The following is a 27,851-nucleotide window of genomic DNA, read 5'->3' on the forward strand; positions in this document are numbered from 1 at the left end:
CACTCCCACTTCTCTCCAGTGATGCTGCGGACTAAAACCTCCTTCTCCTCCTCTTCCCACCACAACTGACCTTTCTTTTCCTCACCAATTCCTCACATTTTATATGTATTATTATTTATACATTTGTTTTTGCTCGGAACGGTAAGCATTCACATTTTTAACGCGCTTTTAACGAGATAATGTCTCCAACGCACTGCGAACGAATCCCTTTGATGCTAGCTTGATTGTTTTGGCACAATTTATTTTAAACCGCTAAAATTTGCCAGCTTCAGTTATTTTCTTCGTGAGGAAAACGTCGTATATCGTTACCTTTGATAATTTTACCTTTGGGAGTTGGGTCATGTGCTTTCGGGTTAGCCTGCTTGCTTGCATGTTTTACTTGTTTGTTTTTTTCGTTCACAGGTGAATACATTTTATTTATTTACCGACTAAACCATGTACGTGTGTTTTGCAGTACCCAACAGAACAGAAGAATCACATGTAGAATCGTCAGGTGCAGAGAGCTAGGACGTCATGCTGGAGAGCTGCCCTCTAATGTGGTTTGTATAATTTCTAACATTATGTAACGCAATTGGTGTGAACGGGGGACAACTATGATTGCTTTTCCTCCAATTCATAACTTTTAGCAGATACTGTTTGACCTCTAGCATAAACGACTATAGAAAATTGGCCATTCCTTTTGTTTTGATTTGAGCTTACCACACATATGGCTAGGTATACCAACGTGATATGTAAAACATGATATTTAGGCGAATAAAAGCTCTTGAATTAGCGGAACAAACTGGTTGAGGTTTCATTAAAGGGTCAGTTGCACTCACATTTTGCACTTCAGCAATGTGAATAGAAGCTCGTATTGCCACGATACTAAAATTTCAATTTAGATTTTGATATTAAAGAATTGACTACTATACTTAATACTGATTCCAATACCACAATGATATCTTTCTTTAGAAAATAAAATGTAATTATCAACATTAAATCACAGTACTTTCTTTTGTATTACCATTACCTAATATCTGTGTAATTCCTCAGTCATCTAGGTAGGTTGCATAGTGATCCACGGGTATATAGTAATCTATATACGTGGTCCTATACTTGTTCTGATACAGCTCAAGAGCATTTTAAAGCTATTCAGGATAGGTTAATTTCTGTCCTGTGACTTTTTTTTAGTATTGATGCCGGCTCAGATGAGTTGCCTGTCTAGTTTTGATGCTAGTTTTAGTATCGATTAGTATCTGATTTTTGATACTTTTGACAATCCTATTGACATTTAGGCCTAGTAAAACATAGCATGATATTTAGGCAAATAAAAGCACTTAAATTAACTGAAAAAATGGCTGGAGGATTTATTAAAGGGCCAGTTGTAGGTACATTTTGCCTTTTACCAATCTAATCTAACCTCTAATCTCTAATCTCTAATGTTAATTCAGGAGATATTGACATGTTCTAGCTGAAAGCCAATTCATTTTTTTATTAAGTGCCTCCAAGTAATTACAATGGTAGATTTCTATTTCATTATATAGCACTGTAGGTTCCATAAAGAATGTGTGAGCAGTCAAGCGTTTCATTTGGAGCCTTCCATTTCCACTTTCTCTTTCAATAATTGATGACCCTAGTCTGAAGCCTATAAAAAACACTTCATAATGTAACACATGTATTTCTGATCAAGCCTTTTTTGTTGCTGGTTCAAAACAAGTTGTTAGAGCGAGGTAAAGGTGAGGTGAACATTGGCTGGGAGGTCCTGACGAGGATGGGACACATAGAAGCATGTTGTTAGTGAGAACATAAATTTTCCCCTGTCCTTGTAATGGTGTCACTGTGGGGGAGCTATCAACTGTAGCAGCAGAGTGGAGAGGGGAACATGTGGCACATTCATCTGGAGCGGAGAGTGGCAGTGGTAGGCATTGAGTAGGAGGGTACAAGCTTCCAAGAAAATATGGAGTCACATGGTACATTTTTGTATAGAGGTTATGCACTTACATCTTTTATTTGAAAGATGCTGCCCAACATTTCCTCAACTATGCGTGGCTTAAGTGAATAAATGTGTTTCTTTGTTTTGGTTTTTTTTTTTTAGCTAAAATTAGCTTTAAGCTGCAAAACAGAACCTGCAGTTTCTCCATTGTTGCTGTGACTGTGCAAAGTTTAGCTAGCTAATGAGAGGGAGAGATTAAAAAAAACACCTCAACGCATCCCACAACAATTCATCTCAACACACTGACTCAGAAAGATCTTATTTAAGGAGAGAAAGGTTCAGTTCAACTGTGCCTGATCCAAAGTCTGTATCAGTGATAAATGTGAGCGTAGTCTGCAGTGTTGCTGTTGTTTAGCTGCTGGTTTAACTGTTAACAGGTTTTCTACGACTGTTTACTTGATTTTCTAGTTTTAGATGTCAGGTACAAAATTGTTGTAGACCTCTATGTTTGTTATTAAGCTGTAGCAGCTTTTCCACATCTTCGATTTAGTGTTTGACCTCTTACAGGAGTGAATGTCATTACGTACCATTGACACTCATGTAATGTTGCTACTTATTCAAAAAATGTTGTGATGTCATCTACATAACCTTTATACTTAACTTCTATAGACATGTAGTTCCAAAATTGCTCTGATATTTAAAGTGCATATGACAGGTTTTCATGTTTTGCTAATTATTCCTTTGTTTGGTGGGGTAGTACCGGTGGTAAATATTTATTATAGTTTTATAAGAGTTAAATGGCAGTTTGTGGGGAAAAATGCGCAGAAAAGTGCAAAAATACAGGAAGTAGAAATGGGTTTTAAAACAGAATACCTCTGTCTATGTCATCAATGCTGAAAATTCCATCCAAAATGCAGGGACAATTTATGCGCTTTTTTCTGACAGTTAAAACAGTTTTGACAAAATAAAGGTGTGTTTATTAGTCTAATCATAACTATTGTGCAATTTAGACATGTTTTGTCTCTTGTTGACATTATCGTTGGTAGGTGACAGGCCAGCTAGGAAGTAAAATTATAAACTGCACACAAAGATTTTTTGTAAAATCTTAAATATAGTGATGTTTACTATGGTTTAGTGAAATGAGTAGACTAACCTGTCATGTACACTTTAATATGGATTTAAATGTTGTGATTCAGTTAGACCTAGTTTGATCCTAGTCCATCTGGTTTCCTACTAGTTTGATCCATTTCATTTCCTTCTTTAGACTTCCTTTATCTTGGTGCAAGTTCTTGTTTTGTCCATCTTTAACTCTGGTTTAGACTAGCACTAGCAGCTTGGCTTGGAGTATAGGCCTAGTTTAGTACTCGTTTAATCTTGTTTAAAATCAGTGTTATGGTTTGCTTGTTGTTTTGGTTGTGTTTAAGCCTGATCAAGTCCTGGTTCTTATCATTGATTTGTGATATATTCCTAGTTTAACCAGATTCTGGTTCATTGGGTGTACCTCTGATTGGGTTGCTTGTTTTTAGGTTAGTCCTTGTTTCGTCCTGGTTTATACCTGGTTTACAGCTGTTTTAGATTTGACATGGCATGATTCAGTCCTGGTCTTAGTGGGACACAAGGTGGTGTAGTCAGTCAGGCTACTTGCTCTTACTGAGGAGCTGTAGTTCTAGTGGGACTGTTTTCAAATTTTGTCATCTGTGGCATTCATTTCGTCACACTGAAAGGATGTCAGACATTCTCCAGGTCAGTGGACAAATCCGCTAAGGGGGAACTAATAGTTCAGCTTTTATTTCTGTAATGGAGCAGGTATAGTGGCTGTGTTGAACAAGAGTGGGTTGGATATTGGAATGGCTAATATCACAATTCAGCAAGAATGAACACTCAGTGGTAACATTCAGCGGTGCACTCACATCCTGTCCTACTAGATATGCTAACAAAGAGATAAGGTTCAAGAACTCCCAGATAAGAAAATGGTATTTGAAATAGAGCTAATAGATGGTATAATGTATAATTTATTATATTATGTAGTAAATAAATGCAATTAGCGCAATTAATTTGAAATGATTGCCTTCATCAATAACAAAAATTATGTAGTTGCTTAAACAATTCCTTTGTGTTGTGTTTTTCCCTATAATGGAGTAATATTTACATAATTCCCAACATGCAGAATCATTTGTGGCACCTGTTATCGAGTTTTAGCTCAGTTTTGTTCTTTCACTAAAATTCATAAGGCTCTAAGCCTCTAAGCCTTATAAATGAACCACATCCATCATATCTATGCCACCAAGTACTGTGGAGTCTGTGGCTGTAGCTTGGCTTTGATTTAGAGTCAGATCAAATAAAGGGAGGAGACATATCTTGCTAGGGCAGAAAACATCCACATCGATCCTCAAGTGACACTTAAAGGAAATACATGCAGTTTGTCCTTGTCATGCTCATTAGTGTATAGAGTCATTTGCTGGTATCTCCAGTTGTTTAGCTTCAGAGGGAACTGATGTGTTAATCAAATTGCGTTCTGCTGGAATCATTAAGCCATGTTGGAAGCATGTTTTTAAAATGATGATAATATAAAAAAACAAAAAACAAAAAACCCCTCTTATTAATCTCTGCTTACGTCATATATTTAGTGTTTGACAGTAGCCTACACAACAAAGACATCGTTGAAGTTGTGTTGTCATACTTCTCATTCTGTTCTAAATAGTAAGTCTTAAAAAATTACTACTTTGGTCAAGTTTCCTTTGTGTTATTGAAACAGAAAGGACTTGGGTAACATTCAAATGTTACTTTAGACTAGTCCTTGCAACATTTCAGACATAGTAGCTATTCATGTTACTGCTTTGGTTATCAGTCTAAAACATGTTCTCTCATCATCAATCATCATTATAATCAAGATATAATCAGTTATTACAGATTTAAAATACATCCGGCAAGTGGTTGTGGTCTTAATATGCAAATGCAGTTTCAAATGAAACCCTCCCTGTTGTCCCTGTTGTCCTGTCCCAGTAAAATGTGCATCTGAAGTAGCAGAAGTGCAGTAGTGATGCACTGGTTCTGCATTGAGTGCTTCTGCAGTGCAGCTGCTGACACAGCTCCTGTCTGTGTCCCTGGTCTGCTCAGAAAAAAAGTCACAGTCATTGATCCCTCTTGTATTTCCTGCACATTCAGAAATGTAAGTACCATCCTGGTGGTTTGATGATTTGTCGTGTTGTAATGCAGCAGAGTGGCTTCTTGAACAGCAGCAGGGTGTTGTGAATGGAAATGAGACACTTGCTTCTGCAATCACTCCGAGAGTGTGAAGGTGAGGAGGAGCAGTCCGTCTGGTTTCCTACTGAGTGAGCTGTGGATTTATGTAATGAGAATGTTCTGTAAGTCTCCATTAAACCAGCATGTTATGACTTGACTCTACAGAATTAGCCACAGGGTCAAAGTCACTTCAAAAACATACACAGCAAAGAGTACTATCTTTCCCCACGCTGTGATATCATGAGACTGTTTGATTGTTGGACTATACGGAAGGCAATCAATATCTGATTTATTACAGTATTTGTAAATATGACGGTTTTATTTTATTTTATTTTCAAGTTTACAGCTAACAGCTATCTCTTGTTCAGTACAGATTGGAAGATTTCAACCCTGGAATGGGTGTTGAAATCCTCCAAATGATTCTGGTGAAGGTGCATGAAATCTTCAAAACACAGTGGAGCACTTCCTGTATTACCACATAACATCACAAGGTGGAACAGAGTATTTGAGAGAGCCAAAAAAGTGAGAATTTGTGTGGTAAACGTGTGCATGAAATAAAACTCCAGATATGTTTTTGATGAGAAAGCAACATTATGTCATAGATCAGAACCTAGTGTAACATTTAATTTTACCTTTTTGTGTTTTGTCATTTCTGTATAGGTTTCTCATCAACAAGATCAGCCTATGGAATTTTGAAAGAAAAGAGAAAATGGTCTTTCAAGCATCATCCATGTAATTAAAACCTGAGTAGAAGACAGTTGATTTTCCCAGATGTCTGCATTGATTGACTTTGCCAAGCACTTCATGGATCTATAAACTCAGAAAATGTGTGATCAGCGAGAGCCTCTGTTTCCGGGGGAGGTGAGGAACAACAACCATCATCATGTGGGGCCCAAAGATAGCGCAGGTGATGCTAATGCTAATGACATCCAAAAAAACAATGAAACCAGGACTGGAGATACGGTTACTTTGTCTGACTTCAAGACTACTAGCACTGTGCAGCAAAGAGTCAACATTTATGAAGAGAACTCCCTATGCGAGGACCTGGAGTTGGCGGAATTTGAAATGTTGGAATGTCAAGAACTTGAGGATGGAGAAGATTTTGTGGGACTGACAGAACGCAAAGAACTTCCGAAGCAGCTGGATTCAAAAAGCAATACCACAGCACAAGCAGCAAGTAATAAAGATGAGAAGTCACATGCACAGTCTGAAATAAGCTCAGAGACAGATATCTACTTGACCTGTCTGTCTACAATCTCAGCCGTAGAAACCGCTGGGAAGACAACCGAGTCCTGGCATGTCCCTAATACTATTTCAGATGACGTGACTCTAGCATCTGTATCAGAAAAGACCAAGCTATCTCAGCCCCACAATTCTGTAAAAAGTACAATGTTAGCTAAAGATGTGGACATGAATTTGAACACAGCAGCACATTCTAAAGCACAAATTAGCAGTGGGAAGATTCAGGAGAACAAAACTGTTGGTTGTAGAAACAATAATGAAAGTAATGTAAGAAGTGATCATAAGGTACAAACAAATCTAGAAAGCATGGAAAGCCACAGTAAAATGGACAAAGGTACACAAGCCGATGAAACGCCAGCAGTACAGCACTACAGCACAAGTCCAGCCAAAACTGGGATAAGACGCAGCCAATCCTCACTGGAACCAAAAGCCACGAATAAGCAAAGCACTTATAATAATGCACTGAAAAAACAGAACTCTTTCAGCTACGGGTTTAGGAAGCAGCCTTCGTTTGAGAATTCCATGAAAAAGCCTCCGTCCTTTGATAACAGTATCAAAAGGAATGGCTCTTTGGAAAATACAGCTGTCATGAGTAATTCAAGTTTAGAGGGGAGGAAGCCATGGGGGAGCCCAGTTCGGAATGTTACAACTAATACAACAAGAAATGCATCCAGTTCACCAAGAAGAAGGCCCTCACCCAATTCACCAGCCAAAGTTCAGAGTGTTAGAGCACCAAGTCTAGAACGCAGCCTGTCACCTCTAAATCAGATGGTCAAACTCCCTAAAACTTGTCCCAGTACTAGTCTCCCCAAAGCACTCACACCACCTCAGAAAGAAGAACCCAAGAAAAACGTACGGCCCAAGATCATCACCTATGTGCGCAAGAACGTTCAAGCCAAACCAGATATGCCCAACTATGGAGCACCAGCGAAGGCTACAGCAGCGCTCACATCCTCCAATATTCTTTTTGATAAATACAGGCAGGAGATCCAGAAGACAGGCTTCTACCCACCAGGGATGTCCATGACAGGAAACAAGGCTACAGCAGGCACCACGGCCAGTCGTCTGGGCAGCAAGTCAGGAAGTTTTCATGAAGATATGTCTGAGTGTAATCAAAAGGTGAGAGGAAAAAAAAGTATTTATAATTGCCGCATGGTTTCTAAAGACGTGACTAAATAATAGGATCTGTCCTGCAGATTGTTTCCCAAGATGGCAGTAGCAGTGTGTCCCGCTCCCCGAGAACTTTGAGACCTCAGCTGGGGTTAGGGGCCCGACAGCCCGCCACCAAGAGCAGAGTCCAACAGGCTGCTCAGAGACCCGGAACCATGGGACACACTGCACCTACACAGGACTACCATGAGGGAGCTGGTGAGGAAATATCAGTTTTAATGAATAATTTCATGCCGATGTAAAACAAAAAGGCTCCTCGCATGCTGCATTATAAATTGATATACACTTGCTTATGGCCCTGTAATGCTGTTTTTTTTAGTAGTAATCATAATAACCAACCTCTGAGTGCAGAGCAATATTTTTCCCTCGCAGCTTCATATATTGCCTTCTGACACCTCAGCTCTTTGAAGTGTAGAGCATGTGATGCTTTTGAGACTCCGTTTTCTTTCCCAATATAATGAGATAATGAAGTGTTAGGAGAATATTTAGAAAAGGCTTACACTGTGCTTTTGAATTTTGAGTCTTTGACGCTGCTGGCCTTTTCTCAACAGAAATCATTCAGTTGCAGAAATGCTTATAGGGCTACAACTAACAATTATTTTTGCTAATTCGTGAATCCAGCGATTATTGTTTCAACTGATTATATTTAGTTGTTTATTACGCAATAGGCTCATGAACTGAAGTGGCTTCACTTGCTGCCATCCTGATGGAGAACATTTTCATGTAATTCCTGCTCCTCCTTGCTCTAAAACCTCTTCTCTCATGACATGCTTTGGAGTCTGCGACCAAAAAACGATCATTTGATTACTAAATTAATTATTATTTCTATAAATGAGTAGTTGCGATTTGTAGCCCAATTATATATGTAAAAGGAAATTAAACAAATATACTATTTAAAAACGTGCATGTACCTGTATTCTTCGCTGCACCAGGAGATCAGAGGCGGTCAGGAGCAGACAGCAGCCACAAGCCTATGGTGCTGAAGCCGGGTCAGTCTGGTCTGCGCCCCCCTGGCTTCTCTGCTCTGCCTCCTTCTCGCCTTGCCGCCTTCGGCTTCACTCGGAGTTCCAGTGTCTCGTCTGTATCCAGTAGCCAGTCCAATGAGAGTGGCCACAGTGACTCCCTTCGACCCTCTCAGCGTGAGTACTGCTTCTGCTACACTACATACCAGATATGCCTCCAGTCTTTTGGACATTTGACTCCAGGTCCCCATCCTAACAAATACCCACTTCATATATCTGAGATTTGGACTACAAGCTGAAAAGATACAGTCTTGTGCTCCCTGTGGTTGGTTTATAGCTCATTTAAAGATAACACCAATGCTTTTGGTACTACAATATTATATTACCTACTATTAATGCAATTCAAATTTGCTATGAGTGGTACACAATTTAAACATCTTTTATTGTCCATATTGTCTCAACTGTCTCCAAAAGCATCTCTATGCCTAATGCTGTGTGTGCAATTTAAAATATCTTGAGAAATCCATGAGTAACAGAAGATGGAAGCTGAACATAATACAGGCACTACAAGGCAAGCTTATTTGTATTGCACAATTTGTACAAAAAGTAATTCAAAGTACTTTACAGAATAAGATCTGTAAAATCACAGTACAAACAAATCAAAAGATAAATCATCATAATAACATAAACTGTAAAAGAGAATAGTTTTACTGTACAGTCTGAAAGGTCACTCATAAGACAAATACTTACCTCTATCTGTATCTGAAATAGAGAAGAAAAAGGTTTTACAAATATGTGACGCAATGACAAGAATAGCTGGGGATCAGTCTGCTCCTTCCAATTTGAACATGACAAAACCATTTGGTTCTTACACAATGCAACAATATAAAATACATTTCAGAAAACCACCAAAACCACCTAGTTGAAGCAATATGGCAATGGTGGCTCTGTACCACTGCTAACATGATAGTGGTTTTAATATATAGCAGCAGAAATTATGTCATTTTAGAGCCACTATGCTGATGTGATTTTCCCTTTTAGTTTAAGATGTGCTCCGATAAAACACAGAATTGGTGTTAAGTGAATGCTGCTGATGGGCAGATGTGATAAGTCAGTGGTGGCATCTGCTCTGTGCTTTTTCTGTTCCCATGTGAATTTTGGCACATTAAGCTCTCTCTTCTGTCTATTGGCGCTTAATCCAGAAGTGTTACTTTTGCATGATATTTTTTTTTACAGAACTACATATGACTTTATTGTGTGCCACAACCAAAACAATGCCAATACATGTTTTGATTTTTAAGTTGTTTAGCATGTAACTGCAAGATTTTCTTTTTAAATTACACATTCAACTTTTTCTTATTTTTTCCTGGATGTTATTCACTGGTGCATGAAAACAATATATATTAAGAAACATGTTTGGTCTAGAGTGAAAGACAGATTTATTGTGTGTGTGTGTGTGTGTGGGGGTGGGGTGGGGGGTGGGTGTGTGTGTGTGGGTGTGTGTGTGGGGGGGGGGGGGGGGGGGGGGTGCGCGCGTGTGTGTATGTGTGTGTAGATGCACCCCACTCACCTCCACCTCTCTGTTCATAATTGTATCTGTACCTAAATGGGTGGGACTACTGAGGTGAAACCTGTTTGAGGCTTAGAACAAGCTCACTTTATTTTTGAAAAGATGAGCACTGCAGATGAATCCCTCTGACACATAATGTGGATTTGGACCAAACTATCCAGTTTTAACCTCTTTTTCAATTTTGATATTCAAAAAAGTACTTTTTATACTTTACTCAGATACATAGTTAATTTTTTGAAATTGTTTTTTCCAGTTGTTGAAGAACCAAGCCAGCAATTATGTAAGTTAGTTCATCTGATTGTGATTTCTATCAGTAGTGTACATTATTTTGTCATGGTGCATGTTTTGTGTTCTCTACAGACCTAATATTAACATTTCATATGCCAAGGTGTGTCCCGTGTCGCTACTATTCCCCGCAAAGCCATATTCTGTTGAGACTTGGAACAAGCGTGCCCTGTGTCCTTTCTTATTTTTTACACCCCACGTGGCAGGGCATTCATTTTTCTTAGTAATTTACTTAGCATTTTGTTGTCATATCAAGTTCTAAAATTTGTCTTGCACTGAAACATTCTTGCTGTTACCAATATCAATATTATAAGCTCTGTTAACTTGTTTGTTTGATGTCTCAATATTCAGCATTGTGATAGCTTCACTACAGTAGCATCTAAAAGTGACATCATGTTGAGCTCCATTGATTCATTTATCTCTTTTCACACTTCTGTCGCCGGGGGAATCTACAATAACAGATTATTGATTCTTTTTTATCAACTTATCCTGCTTTCGGTTAGTGGATATACAGCTTATCCTAGCAGCTTTACACATAAGAACACTTAACTAACTCAGAATTTTTCTTTATATATTTTGGACAACTAACACACTAACAACAGCAGTATAATCTTGCACCACAATGTGAACTGAAGCCTGTTAGAATAATAGTAATGTCTTTTAAAACTAAGAGCTCCTGAACAAAGCACTGTATATTGCCATAGTAATGGGTGATTATCAGTGGTTATCAGTATTTTTGCATGATAGGAAAGTACAACTCAACCAGAAATGGAGTAAAGTTTAATAGGAAGGTCCTTTGAGCGGTCTTAAAAAAAAGAAATCTAGAATATGCAATCCCATGATGAATCATGTGTATGTTTGCATGTATTTGTACATTTCTTCCATTTACATATATGATTACCGGTAATTTATTTCACATTTTGTTCAAGTCCATAGTGGCTGTTGCTTGCAGGTTGGAACAAGTGCTTTAATGAAAAGCGCTGGCAGCAGAGTATAGATTTGTTCATGAGGTTACAACTAGCTAACTCTCGTTCTCTTAATCTCTCTCTTCCTCTCCCTCTTTCCTTCTCCATTCCTCTCTTCTGTGTGAGTCGCATGTGGAGCAAAGCTTGTTCTAGTCCCTGCAGAATAGACTATGTTGCAGCAGTACAGTTAAGACGCATCCCACAGGAGGCTTCGCACAGGCCCAGGGCATTCACTCTTAAGTAATCCACTGCTGCAGACTATATCAAAACAGTCAACACAGATCTCATTCTTTATTACAATATTATCTGTGGTTACTGAGAACTGTTCCATGCTAGAGTAGTATCACCACGAGGAACTGAATAATTAATGACAGGAAATTGTATCTGTGATCACAGCCCAAACTGATTTAGAGCACAGATGGTAATCCTTTGACTCTAAACCTTTCTTGAAACTAGGTTTGTGAAAAAATATTAATCAATACGAAAACAAATTTAGTATTGAATTTGGTTTCGAATTTAAATACTCAGTTACTCACTCATTCACAGGAGAGAAATGAGCCTTTCCTGAAAAGCTTTACAATGATCTTTACCTGTATCAGAACAAGTATAAGACCACATAGACTAGTATACGCCCATGGGCCACTACGGAACCTAACTGGATGACTGAGGGATTACACAGATAGAAGGCCACTTGATGAATATAAAAGAAAGTGCTATTCTTTAATGTTAAAGATCACATTCTATTGTCTAAAGAACGAGTGTTTTTAAATATTACCGTGGTATCGGAATCAGTATTTTTGTTAGTATCAAAAGAGAGTTTGAAATTTTTGTGACAACACAGAATATTGCACTTGTGTCTGATGCAGTTTGTTCAAATGAGTATTAGTACCTGTAAGCCTCAAACTAAATGGAGGTTTGCTTATCATTCTTAAAGTGAATATGAATGTAACTTTTTGCTAATGAACCTCCAATTCCTCCACTCTCCGCAGCTAGAGGCAAAATACAGCTACTATGAATAACTAAGATGTTGGCACAGTTTCACTGTGAATTTGCTTTGAAAGAGCAGCTCCTTTTGTGCCTTGGTGTAACTTTAAACTGTATGCTAGGGTTTAACCATATCATATCACTCATAATGTATCGTCATAGAGCGTAAAAAACCTCCGCCACTAATTTGTATCTTGTGTCTCTGTCATGTTACGACAGTCTCTCAAAAGTCTCTAAATATCCTCATATCATTCAGCATCATCAACAAAATCTATTACTACTTTTACCTTAGATAAATGAGAGTTTGGCTTTGATTGTTGATTCTGCAGAAATCCACACTGTTTCTCAGTCTTCTGTGTTATTCTTTTCTCTTTTTTTAACATAAGCTGCCATGCAGTTGTTTTCACCTAAATGGACCTTGCATCTCTGATTAGTTAATCCACCTGTCAGTCACTCCTAACTGAAATTGGGGAGACATGATAAGGTCCCACTCGTCTTTGTAAAGTTTGTCAAAGTGTGTGGTTCTGGTTGGACAGGTAAATAATTCAGTATTAATCATTACTTTAATTTTATCACGATTCATGTAAACATCTTCTGTAAGTTCACAGGCCATTGTGACTATTTAGACTGAAATGTCACTCACTCAGAGCATTGCTGAGGCTGACCAATAGGAGGTGTGAATGAACTGTCAAAAATGCATATCGTCTCAGGGAACAACTCACAATAGGCTTTGTACACAACAACGCAACCTCACTGTTAGTGTCACTACATCCTGTCCAATTGTAACTCTTTTTTAACTCGTTTTTTTCCAAGTCACTCTAAAATGAATAAATATTTGAAGAACAGGCAGTGGACACAGAACTGTGAGTGAATGTCACTGACAACACGTAAACTACATAAATAAAAGTAATACTTCACTGGAGGACACTTCTGTTTTTAGAAAGAGAAATGTTTGTGTCTCAGTGCTAATGCTAATGTTAAGTCTGAGACATAATAAATATTTAAACAAAACCACAAACTGAAGTATTGTACATATAAAAATAATAGAATAGTCTTTATTAATTTAATTTTATTTTTGTTTATTTTATGTTTACTGATTTCACTAAAAGTGACTTAGCTTTGTGACACAGTGAGCTAACTAGCGTGCTACTGTCCACAGAGCCTATTTTTGTCACCATATCGCCCAACCCTATCGTGATCAAAAGTTTAGGCTACTATATTGCCCTTCCCTCTTGTATGCAGTTTCAAAATTGATTCTCTGAACCACATGACATAAAGTGATTACCTCATTGATTTCATTTGGGGAGAAAGATTGAAAAATGTGCTGGTTATGAGTGAACAAGTGAGTGTTTACAGCTACAATAAATTTCAGTGTGACATAAACTCATCTATTCTTGTGTTCTTTCTCTGCAGACCCAAGCAGTGGCAGTGATGACACCCCTCACCACAAAGCCACAGCATCCCCTGGTGACTCGGCCCCTACAGCAGGACGTCCCCATCCTCCCAACGCCCCCAGCCTGCATCGGCGCTCTCTGCCTTCTCAGTGCAGTTCCCCTCTGCGTAAGACACTTTACAATCTACATTTCCCAAAGGTGGTCCCAGAAATAACTCCACTCTGAGTGTAGGAGTTGAAATGGTACAGCTTATTAAACAGTGAAGTCAGTGGAGTGAGGATTAAGTGTTGGAACTATCAAAGAAGAGCTTACTGTCGCAAAATGTAGAGTTACAGTATATTTTCTGGATTGAAATTCAAATCTGTAAGCCTTGAAAAGCTAGCTTGCTCACCACTTTCTTAATCCTTGGGTGCAAGCATGCATTTTGTTTTTGTTTCTTTCACTTGCAATAGCATTTTACGTCACTTTTACCAGCCATATTGCATAATATCAAGGTAGGCCAAGGAAACTTCAACTTTTGGTGAAAGACTTGTGCTTCTGTCCTATAATTGCACCTACATACATATAATATTAATAGTAAAATTACCCTTGTGAGCTATAAGCCGTTTTATGTTATGTTACCTCCTCAAAAACACACCTGGAGTTGTTCATGTTAACAGCTGCCTTTTACCTTTAGTTTAGTAGAAATTTGCAATTTCAGGGAGCAGGTGTATGGAGTTTATCCCTAGTGTGTTCTTCCCAGTAGAGTCTTCCCAGTGAAGTTCCTCATCGGTCAATTTAACCCCAATCTTATAACTCAGCCATGAAATAGAGCCTCCCAGAGAATCGGTGCAGTGTTGACTTGTTGGTGACCATGAACATTAAACATTTCACACAAATGAACATACTTTATATCAGATTTTAGCGGCAAGACTGTTCCAAGGTTTTAGCTGTAAAGAAACGCTGATTCCACATGTTTAGTCCTGACTCTGGGTACCAGCAGGAGGCCGGTCCCTGAAGTCCTCAGGGTGTGACGGGGTTGATACAATAATACAGGATCAGGACTAACACAGGAATAAAATATTACTTTAAATATAAATATATGACTGGATATTTGGAACTAAAAACACACAATTCAAACATAGCCAGAGCCTCCTACAGAGACCTGTACCTCCATACAACAACCACTGACAGACAAAGTGCAGTGAAAAATGCTGTCATCAGTGCACCCAGTGACAAGTTAAAGTGCTCACAGAGGTCCATTTTGTTTACATGATAAGAAATAAAATATAAATATGTATTTTATGTTGAAAATGAACCTTCTTTTGATTGACTCCTCAGGTTGAAAAACAAATTCCATTGTCAGTGGACAGAGATTCTGGTTTGCCAACTTCAGGTCAAATGAAAAAGTGTTTTTGGTGCATGTGAGAGTGACACTTCCTTTGCCAAATACAAGCTCAAAATGTGTAATTATGGTCAAAAACACTGCACAAATAACATGAAAACATAATAAATGATGATAAAATCATACAGGATAAAAACCTGTAAAAAAAAGTGTGCTGATGTCTGTTTGGGTCTGTTTGGAGCTTTCTTTTTCAAACAGAGCTGTCGATTAGAGGAAGCTCTCCATTTGTCCATTTTAGTTGTTGTAAAGCTCCTGCCACATATTTAGAGTGATATTTGATTCCTGTGTAAGTCCTGATCCTGTTTTAGACAAAGCCTAGTCCTGCTGTCCATAGATTTACACGGCCCTAAACCCTAGCTGGTCTTTTACCTGCACAGTCAGATGGCTCATTCAATCATTTCATCAAAGATCATAAATTCTGATGCTAAGCTCTGTTTTGAAGGATAATTGTAATTATAATATATAATAATTTATAATTTGTATCAAAAAATATGATGTTTCAAAAATGGTTTTGCATTTGACTAAAATTTAGGGGATGAGAATCATAGTCCATTATTGGTGTAACTTGGGGCTTTTGTTTTCAACCTGTAGAAATGTTAATTTTCAAATTATATATGCAATATACAATCCTTATTATACAATCAACATTTTTAAGTTAAGTTTTTATTATTGATAAAAGTCATACAGATTACCAACTGACCCAATTTTCAGCCCACTTAATGAAGAAATTACTGAGTTCTGGTGAGACCGAGTTGCTTTTGTGGTCATAAATTACCCCAGGACAACACAAGTGTTCCAAGAAGTGTTCCTGTGTTAAAACACAGTGGAGCACTTCCTGTATTATCACTTGTCATCACAAGGTGCAACAGGGTGTTTTTTGTTTGAGAGAAGAACTCATCATAAACAGGACGACAGTGGCTCAGTGGTTAGAGTGTTGGTCCCCCAACCCAAATGTCGGAGGATCGAGTCCCGCTACAGTAGTAGCTTACCATCACCAAGTGTGGAAATGAATGAATAAGGACTATAGTGTAGCGCTTTGAGAGGCTTTGAAAAAGCGCATTACAAGTGTAAGTCATTATTATTTATAAATATGCAGGGCTTGTGGCTTGAGTGAATGAAACAAAACAAACTCCAGATATGTTTGTAATGAGGAAACAAAATTTTGAAGGAATTGTGGAGCAGGGAACCCTATGGTAATAATTAGGGATGTAATAATATTAATATTCATCTCAAAATGATACAGATATGACATTTTAACTGTTCAAAAGTTGCTGAATGTTGCATCAGTTACAGACCACACTGTGCTGTCTGCTGATGCAGCCTCTTTGTTGTTACTTTTCATCTTAACAGTCTGGCTTCCTCCAGGGGATATACCACATTTTGAGCATCACCCAGTGGCTACAATAAGGAATAACAAGTAGAACTACATTTTTTTTTAAGTGGAGGAGCAACTCCAGCTTGTGGATAGATTTTGTAATGCAATGCAGTGGATCTTTTTGTGCAAATATAAATAAAAAATGAAACTTGTGGTACTTAGTATAAAAAATGTTTTAAGTAATTCATTTGACCTTACTAATGGTTTGAATTTATAGAATAATACTGACATAGGGTTTTTTTCTGGTGTTGCAGCATCCAAAAGAGAGGAGCCTGAGGCGGCGCTGCCATCAAAGGCTTCCCCAAAGAGATTTGCAATGATTTCACCCAAACCCCAGTCTCCCAGTGAGTTTATGTGTGTTACATTTCAGTACAGTAAAATGCTTTAAAATTGAAATGATTTAGTTTTGTAGTCAGCATATGTGGGAGTCTTCGAAACATGCAGTGGAAGGGGAGTCTGGGCCATTTAGAGGAATTATTTTTAGAAAATGATGATTTTACATCTATGATGTGTACGCATGATTATTTCTGTGTGGTACAAAAACATACACTGTACCTTTAAATTGCACAGCTGTACTCTGGGGGCTCATTGAGAATTTGATTAAAGCCATGCTACAGGCCTGCCTCCTGTTACCATAGCAACAGGATACAGAAGCTGCAACGCTTGCATACCCCCCGCAGTGTTCATCTTGTCTTCTTTGCAATTTATTTTTTTTTTGTCTTTTTTTACCTGCCTATCAGGACAATAAATGGACATAGCACCTCTCCTATAATCTGGCATATGTACACTGTAATTGCATTTGTTTATTAAAATGGAATTTCCATAATAAAGAGATACAAATAAACATAAATTCGTTCTATTACTGTCAAATAACCACCCCTCCTTTTGTGTGTGTGTGTTAAGTGCGATCCCGAACAATGGTGGTGCACGGCTCCCTGCGCTCTCAGGACACAGATAGACAGCTAATGGAGCAGCTGCAGCGGCGCTGTCAGCAGCAGGCTCTGCAGCTGCAGACTCTGCAGGCTCAGCTGCACAAGGCCTCCCTGTGCCTGGACGTGTTCACCATCACCACACAGCACTTCTGCCACAAGGTAATGTGCATTCACCATAAGACTGTGGCATTCTACTGTGTGACATACAACTCAGGACAGATCTATGTCCAAAAGACTTTCTGTTACGCTGTCCAGGGGTCCATAATGCTGCATTCTATGTTAGCTAATTTTACATAGAAGTCACTGCAGTGATTTAATGTTGTGATGTTGTTCCTTAAACTGCTGTGACTCATTTAACATTGATAATTCTTGCATTAAAGTAGTAGGAGAGACTGGCTGTTCAGGCAACTAAACATGATTATGTGGGAACTTCAGCAAGTCTGATTTGCTGCAGTGTGTTGTGTCCTCTGTTAGATAAAATGGTTTAACCCCACAGAAATCTGATGTTTTTAATAAGTGAAACACTATTTCTAGAATGGTCACACTCAGCATTTTTTGTAAATGCTAACTCAAGTACTTGACCTCAACTAGCATAATGGAATCTACATATAGTGTATCACTAATAATGTTACAGACAAAACATCCAACAAGTCATCTATAATGCTATGACAGGGCGATGGTCTAGTTTGATGCTCTTTACTCATTTTGTGGCCTGGCTCTGGGAAAAAGAGACTGAAGCATGTTGTTCAATCTCAGAATGTGGGTCCTTACTTTTGGTGCTGTTTTTGTTCATGGTGGCCGTTTTCTGTTTTCTGCTCCTTAAATGTCTTTCCTGCGCCCTCTGCTGTTCCGCCTCCTGGCCCCCACAGCTCCTCAGAGGGGGCAGTAATGTGATTACCTCTGTGTGCTGGACCTCCTGCGTGCTGTGTCGATATTTTGTCTAGCAGAAATAGAAGATGACCTGTTGTCGTTGACTGTCTCTGGGCATTTTCTCAGGTTTCTGCCACAGTTACTGCTATTACAAACATTCTGTGCTTGTTTTCACTTTTTAATAATGAGATTACTGTTGATTAGCAGTGCCTCCTGTCACCTCTAGAATAATTACCGGTAACTTATACAAAGAGAGTGTTTCCCCAAATAGCTAGAGTGAATAACAATCCAAACCTCCTAGTCTTAACCTAGATTCTGAGCTAACAGTGTAATGTGGAAGCACATACATTATATGAATTAGCTCGAGCTAATGCTGCTGTATAGGTATAGTTTGCATCAAGACACATCTTAGTTTTTGTATGAAAATTAATATTATTGGAGTATCTCATCATATCAATCATAATGATACAATATCTTGTCACAGCAGTGAAAAATTTGTCCACCATACAGCAACAGGCAACAGATAAATAACAAACTAGATTTTCTTCATGTGAACAGGAGTGAGCACAGTGAGAGAGGACATAGCCGGCCGTTTATTGATCCCAGCTCCTCCTCCTCATAGACAGTCCATGCGTGTGGGTGTCTGTTCTTAGCGTTACGTTCAACGCTGACGCTCACAAGGGCAGACGAAGCTGAGCTGTGGCTTCACTCTTTGTTCTGGTGCAAACGGCAGCACCAGGGCTGAGGTGAGGATGTAGGATGTTCTCTCCTCCTCCGCTTCGGCTTCCCTCTCTGCTCCCTCTTTTCTCCTTCTCCCTCTCTCCTCTCTCTTCCGGAGGCTCTCACGGCTGAGGGATGCTGCCCATCGTTAGCCGAGTATGGGCCCCCGCTGCTGCCGGCTCCTCGTCCTGCCTCACCCATTCCTGGAGCGAGCGGTAAAACGATGCTTGTGTAGGGAGGGGGCTTGTAGCGCTAATGCTATGATAGGTGGATGTGCGCATGTGTGTTAGCAGGCAGCTGTTTCCTAGAGACAGAGCTGGAGCAGACCAAATCTGTGATTGAGATGCTGAGTCAAAGATGGCATGTCTCACACTGTACTTGTCATGGCTTAGAATATGCTGGAACGTTATGTAACACTATACGAGATGGACGCTCTGTTCTTTAGTATGGCCTTTTAATGTTTTCGTGTTTCAAAGCCTTTGTCTAACATATATGGTCATCATGTTTACATTAGAAGGATAAGGTGCACAAGAAGGTATTGCACTGCCTGATAAATTCACAAGTCATTTTTAAATTATTATTGACCTTTATTTAACCATGAGAGTCCCGCTGAGCTTAGGAATCTCTTTTTCAGAGGAGTCCTGGCACAAGAGGGGAGTTGCCTATTGTAGTGCTGTCACGATTCAACATTTTTTTTCATTACTAAGTGAAAGCCTCAATACCACAATAATGATAAAGTACACTGTTTCTTTAGACAATAGAATGTGAGTTTCAACATAAAATCGTAGTACTTTCTTTATATTACCATGTGTCCTTATATCTCTGTAATTCCTCATTCATCCTGGTATGTTCCATAATGGTCCATGGGTGTATATTAGTCTCTTGTGGTTTTATACTTGTTTTGATACAGCTCAAGATCATCCTAAAGCTATTCAGGAAAGGTTCATTTCTGTCCTGTGAATGTGACACTTCCTCAAATGAGTATCTAGGTTCAGTACTACTTTTAATATCGCTTAGTATCTGATTTTCCATACTTTTGACAAACCTAGCCTATTGTACATGTTTTTATTAGTGAGCAAAATGTCTTAATTCAAAATTTTATATAAAAAAAACAAAACCTTGCAGTGGTTGTTGAGATTAAATTGAAATTGAAATTTAATTAAATTCATACATTTTTGTAAATGTACTGTATTCAGCACCTGCATTTTATAAAGCTTATTACAACTCAGTAATTTGCCAACTTGCAAAATAATACAGATTTGAACTGGATGACTCTTGTTCTGTGTTTGTTCAGCTCTGTTTCTTTGATCCAGGCTGTTTCCTGATCCCTCAGAAGTTGGACTGATTACTTTGGCGGTGACTTTGTAGAGGTTAATGAAGTGATGTTCCAAGACTGAGGCGCTAGAGGCTATTTTTGTTGTATTACATTTGGGTGGTGTACAAGTGAACTGAATCCTGTTGCTACTTCCGAGTAATTTTTCCTGCTTTACCTGGACTGTTATTGTTTCTTAGCTTTGTGGTCACTGATTGATATTAGAACAGAACGCCTGACCAAAATCTGATGTAGAGATATGTAGTGCTGTCGCCATAAAAAATGTTAAACTTGATACTCCAATACCACAAGAATAATAAAAATATTCTTTCTTTAGAAATAGAATGTAATTTTCAACATTAAATCATAGTACTTTCTTTTATATTACCATGTGGACTTATATCTGTGTAATCCCTCATTCATGCAGGTAGGTTTCCTAGTGGCCCTTGGGTGTATATTAGTTTATGTGGTCTTATACTTGTTCTGATACAGCTCAAGATCATTATAAAGCTATTCAGAAAAGGTTCATTTCTGTCCTGTGAATGTGTTTTTTATTATCGATACCTGCTTAAATGCATATCTACTTTCGATACTTCTTTTTATGATTACCGGTAGTTTCTTATTTTAAATATTTTTACAACCCTACAGATAAGTCAGACTTGAGTTGGTCATTGTGATAGTCGGGAAAAAGACAGCTTGAATGAGACACATATCAAACCCATTTGAAAGCAATCACATCTTTCATGTTTTACAAAGTTTGTAGATATAGTATGTAGAAACATTTTTAATATTTGTGTATGTGTTCCATAGACTATATATATATATATATATATATATATATATATATGGACATGGCTAACCTGCTAGCTGCGGCTTTCCAAATAAGAAGTGAGCATGAGCATCGACTCTGGTCCAGTTCACTTTACAATCATATTGACCCGCTCTACATGATCCTGGTATTTTTATTTTACTATTGTGTCCGTAAATCAAGATAAGAATGTTAATAACAGACAAATCAGGCACTTTCCCAAAGTTGGTCCCTCGAGTGTTAGCAACAGGTTTGATTGGCAGTTTTGCTAAGCAGGAAGGGGAGCGTCCCCTTCAACAGCCTCGCTGCAGATTGGCTCTTTGGTTGCTATGATGGTCGTGGTATGAATTCCAAATATGGAACTCAGCACCAAATTCGCCCCTATAACTGTTAGCCTCGAAGAGCTTCCTTTAACTGGAGGCGAACTCTATAGGTGTTGTTACACTCCCTTAGTCCACTTCTTTATACAGTCTAAGATATATTCTAATTATCTGTGTCTGCTGTCTGGTTAGTCTGTAAAATGACAGTATAGACTAACCAATCATCTTGATCTCAGGTCATTAGCTGTGATAGTATGGATTACACAGTAGAGATAACTCTTTATAATGGATGTCACATATTCTCTGGGGATGTGGACAGGGAGGTGTTTGAGAGGACTGGGGCATTGTGGGTAAAAGGATAGGTGTGGCTGTAGGCTCGTCTCTGATGACTCCTGTAGGACCTCAGCCTGGTGACATCATTCTCGTGAGACACTGAGATATGTTTCACTTCTTTTTTTTCTGCCTTTCTCGGAAATGTTATTTTCAGTGTTCAGTATTTTGATTACTGTCAAAATGTTATTTCACAAGTGAAGCACATCTGTTGCGTTTTAGGAAATATTTATCTTATACTGAATATGAATTTCTAGAGAAATGATTGTGTCACGAGTCTTGGCTCTCTCTCACTGATAAAGAGACAGTCCCCCGCTGCCCAGAGTGTCCAGAGTAGACCCAGACTCAAACAGGTTTATTTACACCCATATTATATGGCCAATTCAAAAATGTTATACTAAAAAGAAACAAAATTGTGCTGTGCTTGTTTAGTGCTTGTATTGAGTGGTCTTTGCTGTGTGTTCCAGAGTGAGAGTGCCATTGTGAAGGAGCGGGAGCTGGCTCTCGAGCTGGACAGACTCAGGGATGAAGTGGGTAAGCGTTCACTCTCTGTGCCTCCACAGGGACCTGGCAGCTCCAGCTCCAATAGATCATCCATTATAAATGATACTATGACTAGTCAGGAGTGTGGGCAGCCTGCCATTTTGTTCACTCAGTTTTATCTATGTTTTAGCTGACACAAACACTAGCTAAGACTTGTTGTTGGAAATTGGTGAAAAATGTAACTGCAGCTTGATGGTGCAGTCCATCTATACAAAATACATTTATACATTTACACATTTATAAATATATACACAATACATGTATACATTTATACATATACACATACACATATACCAGTACATGTATACACATATACATATATACTAGGGATGCACTCCAAAACGAGTACGAGTACTTCATTTTGAGTACTTGGCGATGGAGATACTGAGTACTGATACTGCACATTATTTTTACAGGTGTTCGATAATAGTGATAAATTCATTTTATAGGATTTTTATAGTATAGCCTACTTTCTAATCTTAGAATACTTATTTGAGAGGCTGAATTACTACTCATCACTGTAGTTGGCTATCATTCCCATATCATTTATATAGATAAGCACCTGGCTTGAATATTAACCGTATCCTCTCTGTTGACTGCGCTCCACGCTAACTGCTAATGAGGCACTTTTAGCAGAGAAGTTTTTTATTCAGCCACCATGTTCACATGCAGGTAAAACAGTGAAATCGTGCCTCCCGCGGGATAAGGTAAGCTTAAACGTAAGTAAGGAAACACGCTTCTTTCTGAACAATAACTGCACACAAAAGTATTAGTGGCACAGTGACAGAACAGTTTTTGGTTAAACAAAAAATAAATTACAGTAACCATGAACCCTCATCTAGAGCTATGAGATGCCTAAGGGATGAAGCTCCCTTTTTAGTCAGACAGTCAGCAAGCTGTGACGAGCTATACCATCTGACATGGAAAGGGTTTCTCCTGCCACAGTGCTTGTCACCACATGTCTGATCTTCTTAGACTGCCAAAACAGAGTGGAAAACTTGCCACCTGTATCCAAGAGAGCAATCAAAACTCCTCCCTGTGTACCATCGTCTGGAAGATTGCCAAGAGAAGCATCACTGAAGACAACGAGACTTAAATCAGCAGTGCTAAAACTTAAGTGTCACTATCTCTGACTTAAGTTTATGGATCACTTTGTTCACATCATGAATAGACTGGGCAGTAATTTTTAATGTTGGACGCCAGGTGACATGTGTCAAACATTACATCTGGCCTTGTTTGTTTAGCAACCCACAACATCTCTTGTATTTTGGACCAGAGCTGCTGTGTCTCTGTTTCGTTTAAAAGAGGTCACTACTCAGAGCGCACTGCTCAGCTCAGAAACGAATTGTGAGCTCAAATAAGATGCAGCACAGTTACAGTGGTATCAGCAGCATGAGTACAAGTACTGGAACCTGGTATCAAACCTATACCTGATACTGATAATGGTATTGATACATCGCTAATAAATACATATATCCCCAAATACTGGGGTGTGCACATTACCTTGTTAGCTCTTTGCTAAGAGTGTTGTTGTGTACACAGCATTCAGCGTGGCGCACTGGGAGCAGCTGCAGCAGGAGAAGGAGGACGTGGAGCAGAGCTTTGAGGCTGAGCTGGAGGGTCTGCGGGCACAGCAGCAGAGAGAGCTGGGAGCTCTGGAGGACAGACTGAACCTGTCTCACTCACAGGAGACACAGAGACTCCAGGAGGAACAGAGACAAGAGCTACAGGAGCTGCAGCACAGGCAGCAGCAGCAGGTGCATGGCCACACCTCAATATTGCCTTACAACAATAAGACAACGCAGCTAATACACTGAACCCCCTTCTTTACTATGAGTTATAAATAAACAAATCCATAATTGTGGTTGCACATGTTATTATCCTTCTAAAGGCATGGAAATATACAGTATGTATTTTATATTTAAAAACAATAGTAGTGTAAACTACATGCTGTTGTTCCCCCAGATTGAAGAAATGAGTGAAAGCCACGAAGCGTCCCTGATGGAGATGGAATCAGCCCACAGTGACACACTGGCCACACTACATGAGGAGCACACCAGAACTGTCAAGAGTACGACAATAATGGCATATCTAAGATTCAGTACAACTGTGATCAGTATGTGAATTTCAAATGTGGTTTTGTGTCAGATCTGAAGATGGCCCATGAGCAGCAGAGAAAGTCTTTGGAGGAGGACTTTGAAAAGATCAGGCTGTCTCTGCAGGTACTGTCTCTGTCCACACTGTCCTTGTTTGTTATTTCATATAACAGATAAGCAGGTTAATAATACATGTGCACACTGCTTAGGACCAGGTGGACACACTGACATTCCAGAACCGCAGCCTCAGAGACAGAGCCAAACGCTTTGAGGAGGCTCTGCGCAGAAGTACAGATGAACAGATAGTGGTAATGTCAACGCACAAGACTAGTAGCTTTTTTTGCTTTTAGTACAAAATAGATTACTAAAGAACTGTCTTGTTCTTTGCCAGGATGCCTTAGCCCCATATAAACACATTGAGGAGGATCTGAAAAGTCTAAAGGAAGTTCTGGAGATGAAGAACCAACAGATCCATCAACAGGAGCTGAAGATTACAGAGCTGGAGAAACTAGTATGCTCCAAAATGCTGTTTTGTATATACCCTTGTGCCCCCTTCATGTTTTTATTCCAAAAAATGCTGTGTGTGTTGAAGGCCATGTAAAGTTGGACTGTGGTGCTGTGTGTCTTTGAGCAGGCTGAAAAGAACGTGTATCTGGAGGAGAGGCTGCAGGTTCTCCAACAACAGAACGAAGACCTAAAGGAACGCATCGACAAGAACCTCGCTGTCTCCAGGTCAGGCCTATGAGACTACAGTGTGTGGGGGCACTAAGATGACTATCTGGACATGTTTGTTATTGCTTTGAATAGGTAGAGGGAAGACAATATAAAATGTGACAAAATCATGATTTTACGAGGGTCATTCAATAAATAAGGTGAAGTTTTAATACAGTTAGAAGCTTACTTTTTTTGTTTGTTTGTTTTACTTGTTTTTCACATGGATTTAATTTCTTTTGCAGATAAAAAAAAAACTTTGAGAGTTTTGGCTATTAACAAAGATGGCCAACCAAGAAGCATGCTCCAGGATTGAACAGTGGTCAGTTATCAAGTTTTTGGTTGCTGAAGGGTGCAAACCCGTTGAAATTCATAGGAGAATGTCAACTGTGTATGGTTCAATCACCTCAGGAGACCTCACTTCTGTAGGCCTCCCAGGCCTGCCTTCATCCTCAACACTGCTCTGTCCTTCTTTAAACAATTTAGCCCACTTGTAGACATTTTTTTGGCTGAAACATGTGGCATCATACACAGTTGACATTCTCCTATGAATTTCAACGGGTTTGCACCCTTCAGCAACCAAAAACTTGATAACTGACCGCTGTTCAATCCTGGAGCATGGTTTTTGGTTGGCCATCTTTTTAATCGCCAAAACTCTCAAAGTTTTTTTTTAATCTGCAAAAGAAATTAAATCCATGTGAAAAACAAGTAAAACAAACAAACAAAAAAAGTAAGCTTCTAACTGTATTAAAAGTCCTTATACCGAAAAATTCACCTTATTTATTGAATGACCCTCGAACATTTGGATCATTGTAAACTGCAGTATTGTTCTAAAATGGCGTGATCTGAACTGCAGGACTGATTCTCTGCTGCAGGCCTGCCACTTCATAGTAGCATTTCACTGTAGCAAACAGTAGATTTTCATTTACATTTTTTTGAAAACTGCTATGCAATATTTTTGAGCATCTGTTGCAGAGCTGTGGGGTGGCTAGTGGCATTGGGAGTATGTGAAAATGAAAGTTACGAAAGCTCCAAAGTGTTCTGTGAATCCAGTTCTGTGAAGAGGTGAAATAGACCATATGAATTTGTAATGATGAATAAATAAAAAACATCTTGTGTGTTTCAGACAACTGTCGGAGGAGAATGCCAATCTGCAGGTGCATGTGGAGCAGGAGAGTAAGGAGAAGAAGCGTCTGAGTCGTACTAATGAGGAGCTGTTGTGGAGGCTGCAGACAGGAGAGCTCAGCCCCAGCATGTCACCCTCCTCATCCCCCCTGCACCGAGCCTCTCCTGCCCCAGGGTCCCCCGCCCGCCCACACTCCTACCACCAGTGACCACCAAAGACTGCTCCAATCTTCAACTGACATTTCAGTCCACCTGTGTTAAAGGGGAATCACTAAACCTGAAGACAGTGCCTCATCTGCTGTAATTGTATCCATCCACATGGAACATTTGGATCAACGCTCAGGACGATGGAGCAGGAGACACAGAAGAAGCCTTTGGTTGTGCTTTCTCTCCACCAGCAGCGTCTGTCACAGCCTAAAACTACCTACTGCACATGTATATGAGACACTGGACATGAGGTCACTGTGAGTGTTACACACAGGACAGGGCAGTGCTACACTTGTAGCCTCTGTCTCTCTCTGCGTACTGCCGTACTGTCAAACTATAAACTCCACATGGTCAGATGGTCCCACTGTCTTTGAGACAGTATGGGCTGTGGGCTCTGCTTCTTTTCTTAGAAAACTGTAGAAATCCTCATGCTTGGCATGATCTGTCTTCCAGCTATCTCCTCTTACTCTTGTACGCAGGGAAAGAACAGAAGTGCTACTTTAATAGAGTAGAAGGTAGAAAGTCATTAGCTGACCCACAGTAGACACTATTATTATATCTGATACATAGTTATCTTTTAAAGTAACCAGTCAGTTTAGCATCAGCATGAGGATAACTCAGCAAAAGTACTATACATAAACATACATACTATACATAAGAAACAGCATTCTGTTGTGCATTTTTGCAGCAAAACATCATTTACTATGTTATTTTCTACAACTGTAAAGTAACCCCAAGTCCCCATTCAAACTGTAAATAAATGTGAATGAAACTGTAAAAAGAATAGCGCATTTGGACTAAACTAAAGGCATGATGGTTGCTTGCTCTTACCTCACTACCGTGACCAAGTCATCTCAGGTGTCAAGGACCATACAATAGGACTTTTATTTATTTTCTTCTAGTTTACATAACCTCAGTCAGTGCAAAATAACAAGTATAAATATATAACAATCAGCAAATGCATTTAAATGTCCTGGGCAGAATGTACTGTAAAGTATCAGGCTGTAGTGGGCTGACTGTGTCCTGTGGACATGACACATCCACTCAATCTTTAGTTTATTCACTCTAAACAACACATTTGTTTACAAGTGTTAATGTCACTGTTGTTTACTTGTTTACAAGACCTGAGTTGCAAAGATTGTATTCAGACTAAGATATGTTTATAAGAACGCATGTCTTAATGACGTCATGTGCATTATTTTATTATTGTTGTTAAGTGTATATTTATTTATTTATTTGTCTTGCAGAAATGCAGCTGTAGCTGAACTGGCTTTTAAAATGTGCCCCATTAAGACTTTATGTCTCGAGTGTCAATGTCACACTGTATTTAAGTATTAAATCACAAACTACATTGATTAGTTTGTCTGCATTTTTTCCCACCCTTTTTTGTA

At 39.1% G+C, this 27,851-nt stretch overlaps 1 protein-coding gene across 2 annotated transcripts; it reads left to right on the forward strand.

Moving 5' to 3' along the window:
• Nucleotides 1–481: 481 nt before the first annotated feature.
• mtus2b (microtubule associated tumor suppressor candidate 2b) lies at nucleotides 482–27,814 on the forward strand. Of its 2 annotated transcripts, none has more exons than XM_055226065.1 (15): nucleotides 482–539; nucleotides 5,816–7,516; nucleotides 7,594–7,765; nucleotides 8,500–8,706; nucleotides 13,747–13,893; nucleotides 16,741–16,830; nucleotides 17,390–17,577; nucleotides 22,246–22,312; nucleotides 23,864–24,078; nucleotides 24,287–24,392; nucleotides 24,470–24,543; nucleotides 24,627–24,725; nucleotides 24,809–24,928; nucleotides 25,049–25,149; nucleotides 26,255–27,814. In XM_055226065.1, the coding sequence occupies exons 2-15, from the start codon at nucleotides 5,981–5,983 to the stop codon at nucleotides 26,460–26,462; spliced, it is 3,330 nt and encodes a 1,109-aa protein (XP_055082040.1). In that variant the 5' UTR covers nucleotides 482–539; nucleotides 5,816–5,980; the 3' UTR covers nucleotides 26,463–27,814. The 2 variants fall into 2 exon arrangements, with proteins under 2 accessions (XP_055082040.1, XP_055082041.1); XM_055226066.1 differs by having other exon boundaries at nucleotides 25,052–25,149; nucleotides 26,255–27,813.
• Nucleotides 27,815–27,851: the final 37 nt, after the last annotated feature.

The sequence above is a fragment of the Periophthalmus magnuspinnatus genome, chromosome 13 (assembly GCF_009829125.3).
Source record: "Periophthalmus magnuspinnatus isolate fPerMag1 chromosome 13, fPerMag1.2.pri, whole genome shotgun sequence".
NCBI lineage: Eukaryota > Metazoa > Chordata > Actinopteri > Gobiiformes > Gobiidae > Periophthalmus > Periophthalmus magnuspinnatus.

What these genes read in the sequence shown, in the direction of transcription:
- mtus2b (XM_055226065.1), top strand. Translation starts at nt 5,981, where the DNA reads ATGTGTGATCAGCGAGAGCCTCTGTTTCCGGGGGAGGTGAGGAACAAC. An exon ending in CACAGCACTTCTGCCACAAG is followed by an intron (nt 17,578 to 22,245) that starts GTAATGTGCATT and finishes TGTGTGTTCCAG; the next exon opens with AGTGAGAGTGCCATTGTGAA. An exon ending in GCACACCAGAACTGTCAAGA is followed by an intron (nt 24,393 to 24,469) that starts GTACGACAATAA and finishes GTTTTGTGTCAG; the next exon opens with ATCTGAAGATGGCCCATGAG.